Here is a 16,291-nt window from a genome sequence, read left to right on the forward strand (position 1 = left end):
TTTCGTCTATATCCTATGAAAGGGTGTCCTTTCGATGTACTGTATGCTTTCTCGCTGGTTTGACAAATTACTCCCTCCGTTCTTAAATATAAGTTCTTTTAGATATTTTATTAGGAGACTACATACGAAGCAAAATGAGTGAATCTATATTCAAAAATATGTCTATATACATCCGTATGTAGTCTTTTAGTGAAACCTCTAAACAGACTTATATTTAGGAACAGAGGGAGTAGAAAACTTGCATTTGGTGTGACAGTATACAGATGCAACTTTGATACATGCTACTCATACATAATGCTATTCGACAAATGTTCACCCCCAAATATACATATATTATACAGAGACAAATCTAGACACTTAATAATACACTGAATTTCGTCATGTCATGGATAAGTCAAAAGTTTCATACTAAATAGAACATGCAAATTTTATAACATGATATTCCTCTGCAAACTCTAGTTTTCACTGACACAAGAAGACCAGACATTCTCCTCAACAATATCCGAATATAACACCCATGTTAAAAAGATTGAACATCAACTTGTAGTTGGAGAATACTTGGCCGCAAACTCAGCAATATTCTTGTCCGAGCTTCCTCCTTTCTGCATTGCCTCCTTAGCCTTTGTCATCCACATATCAGAATTCTTCATGTACTCCTGCTTCCTCTCACCATCTAAGACTTCTCTAATGCACCTCTCTACCTCTTCCTTCCGCACTATACCTTCTTTATCACGATGCACACGCACGCCAATCCCCCATGCACTCTCAATGTACTTTGCTGTAGTTGGTTGATCTGTCCACTGAGGCATTGCCAAAAGTGGTACGCCTGTAACAATTGCTTCTGTTGTAGAGTTCCATCCACAGTGAGTTAAGAAACAACCTATTCACAATTGATATATTAGAATCTACCAGCAACTTACTAATTTGGAATGGACCATTTAATATGTTCAGTACAAAATATGCAGGATGAACACCTCTTTTATAGTTTATTTAGTGAGAATGCGATTTAATTAATAGCAAAAGGATACTTATCAGTGCATTGGCCCTAAGCAAGGATCTTTGAAGGAAGAATATAAATATAAGTTTTGAACTTATGGAAACAGTACTCCCGTTCATCTATGCCGTACTGCAAAACTAGGTAATAGGAGTAATAGAATCATGCTCTTCTAGGACCTAATTATTACAAACTCTACAGTAAACAACAAATTAAGTTTAGACACAACCAAGGAGGCTCTGTCTATATTAATCTGTTCATCATATGTCGATTTTTTTCTCTCGCAGGCTTCTCCAGTTACAGTGGAGATAAATAGATATGGAATTATAATTCGTACCTGTGCATCTAAAACTTTCCAGTCTTGTATTCATATTGTAAATGTTGGCTTTTACCATAAACTTTGTCTGTCATCAAGGTGGTCGACATTGTACTGTAGTGCTGGAACTGAAAACTAACACCTTACATACACAGTAACTGGTTATTGTACTACTCCTCTCCTCTGGCTTGCTTTGTTCATCTTGTCATGTCAACACATTCAAAAACTCAATAGCTACACTGACATTCCTTTTTTGCTTCAACAATTATGAACCGGATTGTAAATACGCAGGTATAATTGTATTACCGTTCCGCAATTGTATATATAATTTCATACCTGTGGCCTTGTGAGATAAGACATCAAGCTGGGGACACCATGAAACAATTAGCCCCCTTTCCTTGCACTTGTCACGGAGCTGTTGTGACAACTTGTGTTCATCAAGGGACCTGACAACCCAAAGGAATTGTTTGGCGGAATTGCACAATCCATAGCCTATCTCCTCTAACTGGGCTTGGTCGAGGTCAGCGACAGTCCCATAGGAGGCATAGACCACTGAGGAAGGGAGCTGCCTATCCAGCCATGCCATGCACGGTGATGTGTCGTCAAAGAGGTCGAACCCATAAGTCTTATTGGATGGCAACCGATCGTCGTCCAGGTAGAAGGACGGCAGCATCGGGCCAATGGTCTTCACACGCCATGTTGATGCCAAGTAGTCTGCTTCCTGTTTGAATGATTGAATCCATATGTTTGTTGAGCATCATCACGTCTGCGCTTTGATCAATCTTTATCTAACTTGGCAAAACAACAAACAGGTGGTGTGCACGCGCAAGGGGCCTCACCTTGGTCTCGAGCTCATGGAACGAGTTGACGAACACGTCGTCGGCGTCCTCCAACCCATCGAACTGCCCGACCACCGCGTCCAGTAACACACGGTACGACCCCGGCGCTGCCACGAACGACGGCACGTCCTCCGGCCCCAGGTCGACGCTCAGCAGGCCCCGGAGCGCGCTCCCGTCCACGACCGGCAGGCCGACGCGGCCCGCGTAGACCTCCCCGTAGACGACGTCCACCGCGCAGGGCTGCGAAAAGAGCGCGGCCGTCGGCACGCCGGCGGCGCGAGCCACGCGGCCCGCCCAGGGCAGGTGCGGGTCGTAGACGAGCACGCGTACGGGCCTCCCCGCCCCGGCCTCGGACAGGAAGAGCGCCTCGAGGGTTTCAGACCCCGCGGCCGCGAGACGGTGGACGTACTCCCTGAAGTCCGGGCAAGCTGCCATGCCGCCATCGTCGAAGCCGTCGGAGATGGCGGCGACGCGGAAGGGGGGCAAAGGGGGCGGGACGGTGGCGAGGAGGTGGCGCGTGGTGACGAGCGTGGGGCGGAGGCCGTAGTATGCGAGGCGGCGGCCGAGCTGCAGCATGGGGTTGAGGTGGCCCTGCGCCTCCGGGAAGGCGAGGAGGAGGACATGGCCGCCGCCGCCGTCGCCGTCTGCTCGGACGACGGAAGTTGTCTCCATTTCCGACACGAGGTTCAGATTGGCAAGTGTTTCTTCGCATAGTCAGCAGTAGCAGGTGTAGTGCACTTGCTCCCAAACTTTGGAATTTGTGCACTTCCTGCTGCCTGACAGCAACAGCCACTCGCTCCCAAACTTTGGAATTTGTGCAATCGTATCATCACTACTAGATTGGTTCTGAAGGTTCTGCAAAGTGGACAACCAGACCTTTGTTTTTATATTTACCTCATGAATCTTGGCATCCTGTTGTAGGTGGGACGGCATCAAAAATAACGTTTTGTTATGGAAAATTTAGTGACGTGAGGATGACAACTTTAGTTGTTAAGCATGATAAATTTTTTTAAGATGGCAAGTTTTGATCTTCCTTTTGTTTTGTTTTCTTTTTTTATGACAACTTTAATTGTAGAAAAGTGTCAAGACCGGAATACTTCATGACACACGTGTAACATTTCTCATTTGAAAAAAATAATGGATGTAAAGTAAAAGGCCAAAAGACATATCCCTCCACTAATCTTCACGACCTCAAAGAACAAAAGGTGGGCGGTGGACGTCGCCATGTGGAACAATGCTTGGGTCCGTAAGACCAACCTTTTCCCTAAACTCATGGTTGATCACAGAATCAACATCTCTTGCAACCTTGAGACAAATAGAGAATAAACTGTGGCTTCGGCTTATATGATTCAATTTCTTAGGATCCACGTCAACCACTATGAAAGAGGCTAGAGCGGGCTGAAACGGTATGCGCGAAAAGAGTGGTTTGGCGACGGGTCAGGCGACCTCGTCGCTGGCCACATCAGGAAACGCCGGCGACGGGAGTTTCAGGCCTGGAGGGCGTTTCTGGGTGTTGGCTGACAGTGACGATGAGGAGGTGGCCCTTGCCACCGACGGTGAGCATTCTCTCAGCGCTTCATCTACACCTTCTGATCGTATTTGTAAAGCGTTTCAGGATGGATTCTCGGAGGAGGAGGTCGCCGAGATCGTAGACGAACTGGTTCCGACGAATGATCGGCAAGGTCTACAGGATGCGGACAGGATCAAGGTCGCCAGGAGGGTTGCCCGTCAATCATCGGCGTCGTCTGTGCGGCCGTGGCAGGGTCCTCTGCCTAAGGTCAGTTTACCGAAACTCACTTTGTCCGATTTTTTCTCCACGCCGTGGAAGATAGTCAGAAATAAGAAACAAAGGAAGAGAGCTGCTGTGTTGACGGCGATGGCGAGGCCGCCAGCGAGTCAGATCCCATCGGCATATTCAAACTCGTTGAAACCGTCGTTGGGCCTAGTAACGTCCGAACAAAATACGCAGGGGCTGGACTTAAGTCATACTGGGTATATGGCCCAGTTAAGAGTCCAGGCTTTTTGCAATAATAATGATCACGAGACATCTGATGCTATTACGTTTTCACAACAGCCTGGTACCGCTGCTGTCTCTCTTTTGATTGAGGCCCAGGCTGGGGCTTTGTTGCCTGTCGAGGGAAAGAATGATCCCGACCCTGCCGTCTATGTCGAGGGAAAGAACGATCCCGACCCTGCCGTCTCTCGTTCGATCGCGAGGGTGTCTAGGGCTGGCTTTCCTCGCTTGGGTCCAGGAAGGGCGCCGCAGATCCTCTCTCTTCGTTCTGTTGCTATGTCAGGGAGGGGAGCGTCGCAAGCGCATCCACCGTCGGGCCAGGCTGGCGCTACTGGGGAGCTAGGGAAACAATTGGGAACCAGCAAGGGCTCGGGCCACGGGCCCAGGCAGCCTGCGACTGCTGCTGCCAAGCCGCCGGTGCCTCCTGCGGCCGCGGGATCGCAGGCGGGGCATGACGTCAATAGGTTTCAGCCGCGTGGGCGATGGGGCGATGACGGCGTTCACACGTACGGTCCTGGACAGCACCGAGGATCCTCTTCAGCTGGAGGGGGCCGCGGCTATGCATGGCAGGCTACTGCTGCTAATGGCCAAGGGTTCTCGGGGCCTCCCGGGAATTTTGTGCCGGGGTCGGCTGGCCCTAAGAGGGGTGGTTTCCGTCAGAAGTGGGGAGGTCGCGGAGGTGGCAGGCACCCTCGTCCTCCGGTGCCGCCTGAGACTGCTTCTGGGACTGATAGCGAACAACGGCAGCAGAATTTGGTTGCGCCGTCTACTACCCCTCTGATAAAGGGCATAGCTGATGGTGCTCTGGCTTCGTCGGACAAAGGTGGGGGTGATCGTCCAACTAAGTGGGCGCGAAAGAAGGAAAAAATGACTTGTTATCGTTGTGGAGAGAATGGTCATTTTGTGTCTGAATGCTCGACGGATCTTTGTGAGTTCTGTCTCAAACCTGTTCATGGTTCTTCTGTGTGCCCCCTTTTGACTGGCAAGATGCCCCTTATGGCTATCTATGGAGTATGCTCCGAGGAGCTTATGTTCTTTGAGTCTCCTGCTTTGACGTCGACAGTGCATGTGCCAGATACGGCTCTTATTGGTATGGTTACTGTCGCTAGTGGGAGGATGACTGTGGATCAGATTGTGCAACAACTGCGGGATCTTGTGTCGGCAACTTTCTGTTGGGAGCCTATTGCGATTTCTGAGACTGTGTTCAAGGTGGTGTTTCCTTCCAAGGAGGAGTTAGCACGGCTGCTAAAGTTTGGCATGTGTAGAGTGCCTAGCACGTCGTGTATCCTCGAGTTCCATGTATGGAAGGATGATGAGCCTCAGGGGGTGCCTCTGGATCAGATTTGGGTTCGTTTTTCTGGAGCTCCGTCTAAGGCGCTTAATGACTTCTTGGTTGCATGGAGTTTTGGGTCACTTATTGGAAAAACTGAGAAGGTTGATATGGCGTTCACGCGTAACAGTGGAGTTGCTCAAGTTCTCGTTAGTGTCATAGATAAGGGGCTGATTCCGGATGAAGTGCTTTGGACTTTTGGGGGTAGAAGGTATACCCTTAATCTTCAGGTCGAGAGCACTTCTATATCAGTTGACGGGGTGCTGGACCCTGATGTGGATATGACTGACAGAGATGATGCGGATAGAGATGGCACGTCGGGGCCTTCAGATTCAGCCAAAGGCGACTCATTGCCACAGGCGCCTTCACCTGGGTCGGCTACACCAGCACTGCTAGCAGGTTCGGGGGGACCGGCCCCTGGTGGGGTGGCATCTACCTTAGCATGTGATGGTGTGGCATCCTCCCCGCTAGCGCAGCTGCGCTTTGGTTCGGTTCAGCCGGCTTCGATGTCGTCGTATGCTGATAGGTCCGGGCTGCCAGTTCAGAATATGGACCAGAGGCAAGTGAAATTTTCTTTCGCTGGGAAACTACCCGTATGTGCTTCGTTGCAGCCATCATCTCCAGCTGAGGGACTTCCAGCGATTTCTTTCGATCACTACCTCAGTCGGGCTAGGCTTGAGGAGGCTTCGGCTCCGATACTGATGGCCAGCCTACGGGCTAAGGGGGAGGGACGCGTTGTGGTACCTCCTCACGCATCGGAGTCTGAGACGTTTGTGGCAGAGGGAGATAACTCAGAGAGGATACCGTTCACTAATGAGGACGTCATCGCTTTTGGCGGTATACCAGATCCTGCGACACTGGATATGAGGTCTAGTCAGCGGATCCAAGAGCAGCCAGATGCGGATGAATTGCAGTTAGGACGTGTGATGCGAGTTGCTAAAATGAGGGATGTGGAATCTTCAACAGGTATGTCGGTTAATTTGGAAAATTCCATTCTTCATTTTTCCCCTGCTGAAATTATTGATAAGGCAACTGCTATTGGGGTATCTCTTGGTAATTCTAATGCAGAAGTTGCGAAATCCATTAATGATTTACTTGATTTAGAGGTAGATAGGGCTCTTGATATTGTTCAAATTTTGGCTGTTGTTAAACTTATGACACATGCTGAGATTAATGACCTTGGCGGGCTAAATTCTCTATGTGAGAATCTTTTGCCAAGTGATGAGCCTAACATGGGAGGGGATTCTTCTCTAGATTTTAGTTTGGATCCCGAGTTGACTCGTATAACCGAGTCCGATAATCCTGGTTGTATGGACCAGGAATTCGGGGAGAAACCGAAGCGGACTTGGAAAAGGAAAATTTATCCGGTCTCTGCAATTCGCAGAAGTGCTCGATTTAAAACTGCTAAAAAATTCTATGATGAAAGATGAGAGGAATATTTTGGAATAGCAGAGGTCTACGTGACTTGGCTAAAACCAGATTCCTTGCTGACGCAACGATTGAACATAAGCTTGACTTTATCGCCATTATGGAGACAGGGCGTGATAATTTTACAGCTCAGTTCCTAAATTCTTTATCGGGAGGGGTCGATTTTGATTGGCACTGTCCCTCCAAGAGGAAGATTCGGAGGGATCTTACTTGGAGTAAGATGCGACACACTTCAGGTTAGGGAAGTCGTGTTTGGTGATTTTGCAGTTAAGTTTAGGATTGCTTCCAAAAGTGATGGTTTTCGCTGGGCTCTTGTAGCGGTATATGGGACGGCTCAACCGGAACTTAAAGTTGATTTTCTTGCAGATTTAGTTCGAATCTGTGATGAGAAATTACCACTTCTGATTGGGGGTGATTTCAATATTATTAGGTGGGCTCATGAAAAGAACAATGACAATTTCGATGGTAGATGGCCATTTCTGTTCAACACTATTATTGAGAGCCTTGATCTTAGGGAAATTGAACTCTCGGATTCGAATTTCACATGGGCGAATTCCTTACCAAACCAAACTTTTGAGAAGTTGGATAGAGTTTTGTCTACCATTGATTGGGAACATAAATTCCCTCTTGTTTCAGTGCGTGTGCTTCCGCGGGCGATCTCAGATCACACTCCTCTCCTGTTAGATACGGGGGATGCCTCGCATACGGGGAATAGAAATGGGTTCTCCTTTGAGTCCAGCTGGTTCTTAAGGGAGGGCTTCAAGGAGTTGATTGCCACGGAATGGAATAGGAACGTGGGTGGAAATACTAATGTGGAACGATGGCAAAATAAGATCAGACATCTTAGACAATACCTCCGTGGTTGGGCTAAAAATGCCTCAGGGTCTTATAAAGATGAGCGGGACAGGCTTACTATATCGATTGAGGAGCTTGATAGAAAAGCTCAATTTACTATGCTCAATTCGAATGAGCGAAGTCTAAGATTTGAGGCCGAACAAAGACTCCGTGTACTCCTTAGAGGGGAGGAAATGAAGTGGGCATCTAGAGCGGAAGTTAGGGCAATCGTTCTGGGTGATAATAACACTAAATTTTTTCACTTGATTGCAAATGGCAAACATAGGAAAAAGAGAATCTTGCAGCTTGAGCAGGACGAGGGTACAATTGTAGGTCATGAGAACTTAAAATTGTATATCTCAAACTATTATAAACAACTTTTCGGTGCTCCTCATGATAGTTTTGTAACTATGGATGAACACCAGGTGGCAGACATACCTCAAGTCGGTGAGGCCGATAATGAGTCTCTGTCTGCTCCTTTTATGGAGAGAGAGGTGCTTGATGCTATTGGTGGAATGAAGTGCGGTAAAGCCCCTGGCCCTGATGGGTTTCCGGCGGAGTTCTACAAAAAATGTTGGCATATCATCAAATCGGATCTTATGGCAATGTTTGATGATCTTTTTGCCGGTAACTTACAACTCTTCCATCTAAATTTCGGTACAATTACGTTGATACCAAAGAAGGAGGGGGCGACACGCATAGAGCATTTCGTCCCATCTGTTTGCTTAATGTTAGTTTCAAAATCTTCACAAAGGTGGGAACGGATAGACTAACTAAGATGGCACATTCAGTAGTGCAATCTTCGCAAACCGCTTTCATGCCCGGACGTAATATTCTGGAAGGGGTGGTCGTGCTTCATGAGACCTTACATGAAATTCACTCGAAAAAACTAAACGGGGTGATTTTCAAAGTGGATTTCGAAAAAGCTTATGACAAAGTGAAATGGTCCTTTTTACAACAAACCTTGCGTATGAAGGGGTTCGATGAGCTTTGGCGAAAGCACGTTGACTCCTTTATCAGGAGAGGGAGTGTCAGAATTAAGGTAAACGACGACATCGGTCACTTTTTCCAGACACTAAAGGGGCTAAGGCAAGGGGATCAGATGTCCCCTATCCTTTTCAACATTGTTGCTGATATGCTGGCCCTCTTGACCAAACGAAAAGGATCTTGTCGGTGGACTAGTACCACATCTGGTAGATGGGGGTGTGTCCATTTTACAATATGCCGATGATACTATTCTGTTTATGGAGCATGATTTAGTCAAGGCTCGAAATTTAAAACTCATCCTGTGCCTTTTTGAGCAGCTATCAGGGCTGAAGATTAATTTCAATAAAAGTGAGTTGTTCTGTTTCGGTGAAGCCAAAAATCAACAACACATTTACAATCAGTTATTTGGGTGTGAAGCTGGGGATTTATCTTTTACGTATTTAGGTATTCCCATTCATCATCGTAAACTCTCCAATAAAGAGTGGAAATGCATTGAGGAGCGATTTGAAAAGAAACTTAGCAGTTTGAAAGGTAAGATCCTTTCCTACGGCGGTAGGTTGGTGCTTGTTAATTCAGTTTTAACGAGCATGCCTATGTTTCTCCTATCTTTTTTTGAGATACCTGTGGGGGTGCGGAAAAGATTGGATTTCTACTGTTCTAGATTTTTCTGGCAAAGCGATGAGGTTTCGACTAAATATAGGTTGGCTAAATGGGACATTATCTGTCGGCCTAAAGAACAAGGGGGGTTAGGTATCGAGAACTTAGAGACAAAAAATAGATGTCTTCTCAGCAAATGGCTGTTTAGACTTTCTATCGAGTCTGATGGGATGTGGGTACAAATTTTGAAGAACAAGTACCTCCATTCCAAATCCCTATCTCAGGTTATGGCTAGACAAATGGATTCACCTTTCTGGAAAGGACTGATGCGGGTGAAAAACTCCTTCAATAGAACGAGGGTGATCATTGGTAATGGTGAAGCAACTAGATTCTGGGAAGATTCCTGGCTAGGAGATTCGCCTCTTGCGCTTCAATACCCGTAGCTGTACCATATTGCCCGACGTCGACAAGTGTCGGTGGCGGCAGTATTTCGTGAGATACCCCTTAATATTCAGTTCTGTAGGTCCTTAGTCGGCGACAGATGGAATACCTGGTTAAATCTGGTCAGAAGGTTAATGGAGGTTAACCTTTCTGACAGGGCGGATCGAATTTCTTGGAGTTTAACCTCGAATGGGCTGTTTACGGTTAAATCCATGTATCTTGATCTCATTGACTCTGTACCCATTCCAAAATCGCAACATATTTGGAAGATTAAAGTTCCTCTTAGAATTAAAGTTTTCTTGTGGTTTGTCCATAAGGGAGTTATTCTAACGAAAGATAATTTGGCCAAGCGAAAATGGAAGGGTAGCCCCAGATGTAGCTTTTGCCCGAGGGTAGAGACTATTAAGCACCTCTTTCTTGAGTGTCCTATGGCTAAGCTTGTTTGGCGCTCGATTCATATTACTTTTAATATCCCTCCCCCTGTTAATTTGAATTCGTTATTTGGAACATGGTTACAGGGAGTGGATGTTTATTTGGCCAAACATATTCGTGTTGGAGTATGTGCTCTTTTGTGGGCTCTATGGAATTGCAGAAATGATTTGGTTTTTAACAGAATTCGTGATATTAACTTTCTGCAGGTTATCTTCAAAATTACCGCACTGATCCGCACATGGTCGTTACTCACTCCTGTGGCAGCCAAGGAGCATATGGTTACTGGGTGTGCCCGTTGGGAGATGGTAGCACAGGATATCTTCAGCCGGTTTGGATGGCGACATATTAATAGGATAGGTGTTTGAACATCTAGATCTTTTAGTCATCTCCGGCTTTGGCGCGAAGTTCGCCTGTATTTTTATTTTTTACTATTTGTTACTTTTAGTTGTACTCTGTCGCCACTTGTTCTGGTTTAATATATGGCTGCATGCATCTATTGATGCAGAGGCCGGGGCTAAGCCTCCTTTTTAAAAAAAACGTCAACCACTATGAAGGAAAAAAAAACTATTAAAAAGTTTGGGGCGCTCCTCAGTTCAAATTCTCCTGTTGATTGGCACTCTAAAATATGATGTGAACAACGGATAGATAGCAAAAGAGGGAATGGAAAAAGCATGGTCTTTGCACCCTTTGCAAGAGGACAAGCGAAAAACCTAACACTTGTTATTTAAATATCAGTTCATGTTTCGTGTTTGGAGAATAATTCGCAAAACATCAAGGTTGGCGAACCGGCATGTCAAAACACAATATTGCAAATTGGAAGGCAATGGCTACTCTCAGTATGCTTGTCTGGTTGGTCATCTGGAATGAAAGGAATGCTAGAGTTTTCAGGAAAAAAAATAGAGTGCCGCCTTCGTACATCCTCAAACTTATCCATGAACAGGTCAAGTTTAGGTAATCACGTAGGCTACACACTTGAGCAATATCAATGCCGCGAGAGTAATCCCTGTATCTATTTTTTTTTTCTATAACGGGCCAAGCTGCGGAGCTGGTTCTAGGTACTTTGAATTCTTCCTTAATTATTGAATGAGTCGACTTTAACCCATGTTTCAAAAAATATATGCAAAAAGGAGTCTTGTTCCCCTACCCAAACCACAACATAGCATTACAATTTGTAGTTGCCCTTTTTTCTCTTTGTTTTTTGGAAGTTACTCAAAAAAGTTGTGAATAAATATGCAAGTGTTACAACCATTTACGTGTGCATGTTTGCACGCGACGACAGAAGCAATCGCCACGAGAAGAAGGCCTCCTTATCTCTTGTCTTGTGGTAGAGGCGATGTGACCAAAGATCAATGTCACGAATGATATGTCGCACCATGGAGGAGTCAACGTCCATGTTCCGGAAAGTCTTGGCATTCCATGCACTACAATTTTTTTCCCAAGGAATTGCGATAAGCACAAATGGCGAAGGGCATCCATCTGGCAGAGGGACATCCCATGAGTCATGAATGTTGTCAGAGAGAAGAACAAAGCCCAAACATTGTCAAATTATGGGCAACAGTGGGCATGAGATGAGGAGGTGGGAGGCTTCCTCGGAGTTGTAGCTACATCTTGGGATTTATGCATTGGTGATGATATGCTTGTGAGCAAAAGGATAGCTCTCCTGTTCTCACAAAAAAAAGTTAAGCTCTCCTGTTAAGGTGGTCGCTGAAGAGGAGCAAGACAAATACCTTGATAAATGCCACCGAAGCCTAAGACTGCAGAGGAAATTAGGTGAAGTACACCAGATACAAAGTATATATACCACCACCCCACCCCCACTCCTCCACCCCCGGGGCCCTATTCCTCGACCTAGAGTAGCTTTCTTAGACAACCAAACTATAGTAGCTAAGTCTGGAGGTAAAATCAAGCCTTATTCGTACATAGCTTTTCTGATACAAAATGAGCGACTTCAAATAGTTTCATTGTTTTGGCTCGGAATACGATCAATCCGGAATGTGTTGCATGAGCTTCAAGTAGTTTACCGGGGGGCAAATAATGGTGGATTTGATGTTGACCTCTTCCTGACGTGGAAGAATCCTCATTCTCCTCCTTCGTGGAGAATCCCGTACAACTGTCATTTGGTTATGATTTCCTTTCACCCAAACTATTGCATTGTTTGCCCCAATGATATGAAGACTTTTTTAATGTCACTTGATAATTGCCAATGCTTTGCCACCCTGTAACTTATTTGCACATATTAATGGGATTATGTAAATAAGTACTTACCAAATTGTGCATGTGATATACCTATCTAAATACGTGTTAAAATTATATTTTGCAATTACTTGCTGGCTTCCAAAGAAAATGCAAGTTTATTTGTGGGACAAATTAAGACAATCTTCATGAAGTGATGCTCATGAAAAGTATTGAAGTTTGGACGAAGCACTCCGTCTGGCGGGAATAAGAATACAACCATTTTTTAATTTAATATAATAAATACATATAAGTAGGGACAAGACGATTCGGTGCCCAGGCTCAGCTGCACCCACGATGGTAAGAAAACAAAATCTCATTTTTTGTATGGAAGATACTTTGGTGTGCAAGGTGTGTTCCAAAATTCAGATAATTTGGACATCTGAGTAGCTCGACAAAAAAACAAATCTTGGGTCTGTGAAAAAGTTTATTGTTCATGTATTATTCTGATTTAATTTATCTTTTTTTATTGAGAGCTACTCATATGTTTAAATGATTTTAAATTTAAAGCGTACTTCACGCACCAAATTATTATCCATGCAAAAACAGTACGAGTTCTTTGAATTTTGTATGCATTTTGTGTGAGCTCTTCACCGGTTACAGATGAGTCTGAATTCAGAAATGGATATTCATATATGTAGTAGAGACAAAGATAGGGATTCATTTGTCAATCTCATAGAAAACTCATGTGATCGAAAAAGAAATGTGAGAATGCACATACAAATGTGAAAGGGCAAAAAACATTATACTCCCTCCGTTCCTAAATATAAGTTTTTTAGAGGTTTCACTAGTGGACTACATACGGATGTATGTAAACATAGTTTAAAATGTAGATTCACTCATTTTGTTCCGTATGTAGACTTCTAGTGAAATCTTTTAAAAGACTTATATTTAGAAACGGAGGGAGTATATGTGTATTGTTCATCAAGATGCATGCAGGGCCGCCCCGGGTCCCCAAAACTCAGGGGCCCCCTCCCAGATATACGTACGTAGGCTATTTATACATGCAGGCTGCCATTGGATTCAGACTTCAGAGCCCGGTAAATACAGAGGCCAGAGCTAAACGAATCAGCTAACTGCCCTGGCGCTGATTAAGCGAGAAGGTACATGCATGCACATTGCACAGGAACGTGGACAGGGCCTGACGGTGCTGGGCTGCTGGCGCATGTGTACGGTGTACCCGGGCCGCACCGCTGGTTTGACTAAAAAAAAAAGAAAGGAATCGTTGATCGCTGAATTGCCGGTATGTTTCCCGTCGCTTCGTTGCTTTTTCGCTGACTGCCGTCTGCCGCTGTCGTTGTTGGATTTTTTCACTGTTTTGATTCTTAAGGCGTAAGTTCATCACAAAATGAACTGGGTTCGAAAGTATTTCACGTTTTGACTTTTTGGAAACGCCAGAGACCGTGGCGTTGCAGAACTCAGCATAAACGCCAGTCTACTGGACGTTGCAGGCCTCATGTGCAACGCCAGTCTACTGGACGTTGCAGACTAAAGCTGCAACGCCAAGGGGGCTGGTATTGCAGACCAAAGCAGAAACGCCAAGCTCACTGGCGTTTCCTTAGTCCAGTACCGCAGTGCTGCGGTCCTGGCCAGCGTTGCACCCAGCGCAGAAACGCCAGACCTGCTGGCGTTGCAGACCCAACCAGAAACGCCATGCTTCCTGGCGTTTCCTTAGTCCATTACCCCAAAACAAGATTTTTTCACTGTTTTGATCAACAAACATATTTCATAGAATATAGTTTAAGTCGTAAGACCATAATTCACAGCATAACACCATTCATCAAAACATAACACCATAATTGAAAGCATAACACCATAATTTAAATCATAAGACTCAGCATAACACCATTCATCAAAACATAACACCATAATTCAAAGCATAACACCATAATTTAAATCATAAGACTCAGCATAACATCATAGTTCATAGTTTAACAGACGTAGTTCGACAAACAACATAGTTCAACAGAAAACATAGTAGTTCAACACACAACATCATAACACTCACTTCCTCCCTCTCTTTGCAGCCATCTTGCCCTTAGTAACGTAGCCCTCTGGAGTGTTCTGCCAGCCAGGACGTGTGATGTTCCTTGAGCTAGCTCGACGTGTTGCTTCCGTCGGCTGAGTGGGTTGACTTGACTGCGGAGCATCTTCCATCTGCGAAGCCCCAAACTCAATGTAGTCACTTCACATCCCAGACACGAAGCGGATCCAAGAACATCCATGAGGCTGTGTCCCCAGTGCCATCCGGAAACACCACTTGGGTCAAAAGATTCCAGAGATAAGCTCTCGCGAACCTCTCCACAACAAGCGGACTAGCATCCCTTGGGCATCTGTGAAAATGTCTTTGTATCCAAGAGAACAACACACCGGATGCCCTAGGATCCTTCCTAGTTTCATGTGTCCATGGCTCGGGTTCAACACCAACCAATGCTGCAACCCGTTGTCGCCACCCGGCGGCCCTAACCTTCCATGTAAGAGCCCTGCCCTCGATAGGAAGCCCGGAGATCATAGCAATATCCTCCAAGGTTATGCTCATCTCACCAAGAGGAAGGTGAAAAGAGTGCGTCTCCGGCCTCCATCGATCCGTAAGTGCTGTTAGGGCAGTGGCGTTCAACCATGGTGGTGTGCCTTTAAAGTTGAGCACAAATTGAAGAAGATCCATTCTTCTAAAATATGGCTCGTAATGAGGGTCATATACAAGAGTTTTATTGGGGCTGTGCCCCCTCAAATGAAGTAGTGGAGGAACCTAAACAAACAAAGACATAATTTGTTAATGGGCTCAACTTGTGAAAATATACAAATCATGGAGTATATAAAAATAATCATCAATAAAATCATTATTACCTCTCCTCTTTCAACTAGCACCGCACGATGCTTCTGCTCATAGTAGTCATCAAGACCCGGATATTGGTCGGGACGAAACATCCTACATAATATGAAGAAAATTATTACCGGCCTCTTGGAATAATATGAACTAAACCTAGGCATAAACCTTATGCGGATAATATGAACAAAATCTAGGTTATACATATAGCCACCAAAAATTACACATAGAGACACCATAAACTACACCTATTAACAATCACAAAATAAATTTTACACCTATTAACAATCACAAAATAACGTACACCTAGTGCAAAAGAAATCTACACAAATAAAAAATCATTGCAAAAACTAATTGGAGGGATTGGAGGAGCTTACCGGCCTCTTCGATTTGCCCCGAAGAACCAACAAAACGGTTGGGGGAGGAGGGAGATCGAAGGGGGGGATCTGGAGGAGGAGGGAGAGCTTTTTCGTGCAAGAGGAGGAAGAAAGAAGTGGAGGTGGAGGAAGGGGCCACGGGCCAGTTACTTATGAGCCTTGCAACGCCAGTGAGCTTGGCGTTTCTGCTTTGGTCTGCAACGCCAGCCCCCTTGGCGTTGCAGCTTTGGTCTGCAACGTCCAGTAGACTGGCGTTGCACATGAGGCCTGCAACGTCCAGTAGACTGACGTTTCTGCTAAGTCCTGCAACGCCACAGTCTCTGGCGTTTCCAAAAGGGTCAAAACGTGAAATACTTTCGAACCCAGTTCGTTTTGTGATGAACTTACGCCTTAAGGATCAAAACAATGAAAAAAATCCGCCGCTGTTCATCGCCGCGGCGCACTGCGTATCTGCGGCTTTTGTCTCCTTATGAACGAGACGCTGGTAGTCTACAGGCCGTCTGCAGCAGGTACGTCTCTCCAAACTCCTAGTCTACATCTACATGCTCAGATGCCCTAATCTATCATCTATGCAGCATTGTTGTATGTCCGTATGTGCCTCTGCGATCTGTCAATGAAATTTTCTTCATGTTTTAATCCTGAT

The 16,291-nt window shown here is 45.4% G+C and overlaps 1 protein-coding gene across 1 annotated transcript; it reads right to left on the reverse strand.

The window, feature by feature from the left end:
* Positions 1–262: 262 nt before the first annotated feature.
* On the reverse strand, positions 263–2,863 carry LOC123428157 (UDP-glycosyltransferase 79-like). The gene is made up of 3 exons (XM_045112326.1): positions 2,150–2,863; positions 1,647–2,031; positions 263–880 (listed from the first exon to the last, which is right to left on the reverse strand). Exons 1-3 carry the CDS (start codon positions 2,819–2,821, stop codon positions 537–539), a joined length of 1,401 nt encoding a protein of 466 aa, XP_044968261.1. The 5' UTR covers positions 2,822–2,863; the 3' UTR covers positions 263–536.
* Positions 2,864–16,291: the final 13,428 nt, after the last annotated feature.

The sequence above is a fragment of the Hordeum vulgare genome, chromosome 2H (assembly GCF_904849725.1).
Source record: "Hordeum vulgare subsp. vulgare chromosome 2H, MorexV3_pseudomolecules_assembly, whole genome shotgun sequence".
Classification (NCBI taxonomy): Eukaryota; Viridiplantae; Streptophyta; class Magnoliopsida; order Poales; family Poaceae; genus Hordeum; species Hordeum vulgare.

Coding starts and splice junctions, on each gene's coding strand:
- LOC123428157 (XM_045112326.1), bottom strand. CDS start 2,821: ATGGAGACAACTTCCGTCGTCCGAGCAGACGGCGACGGCGGCGGCGGC. Junction 2,032..2,149: donor TCCATGAGCTCGAGACCAAG/GTGAGGCCCCTT, acceptor TCATTCAAACAG/GAAGCAGACTACTTGGCATC. Junction 881..1,646: donor CTTATCTCACAAGGCCACAG/GTATGAAATTAT, acceptor AATTGTGAATAG/GTTGTTTCTTAACTCACTGT.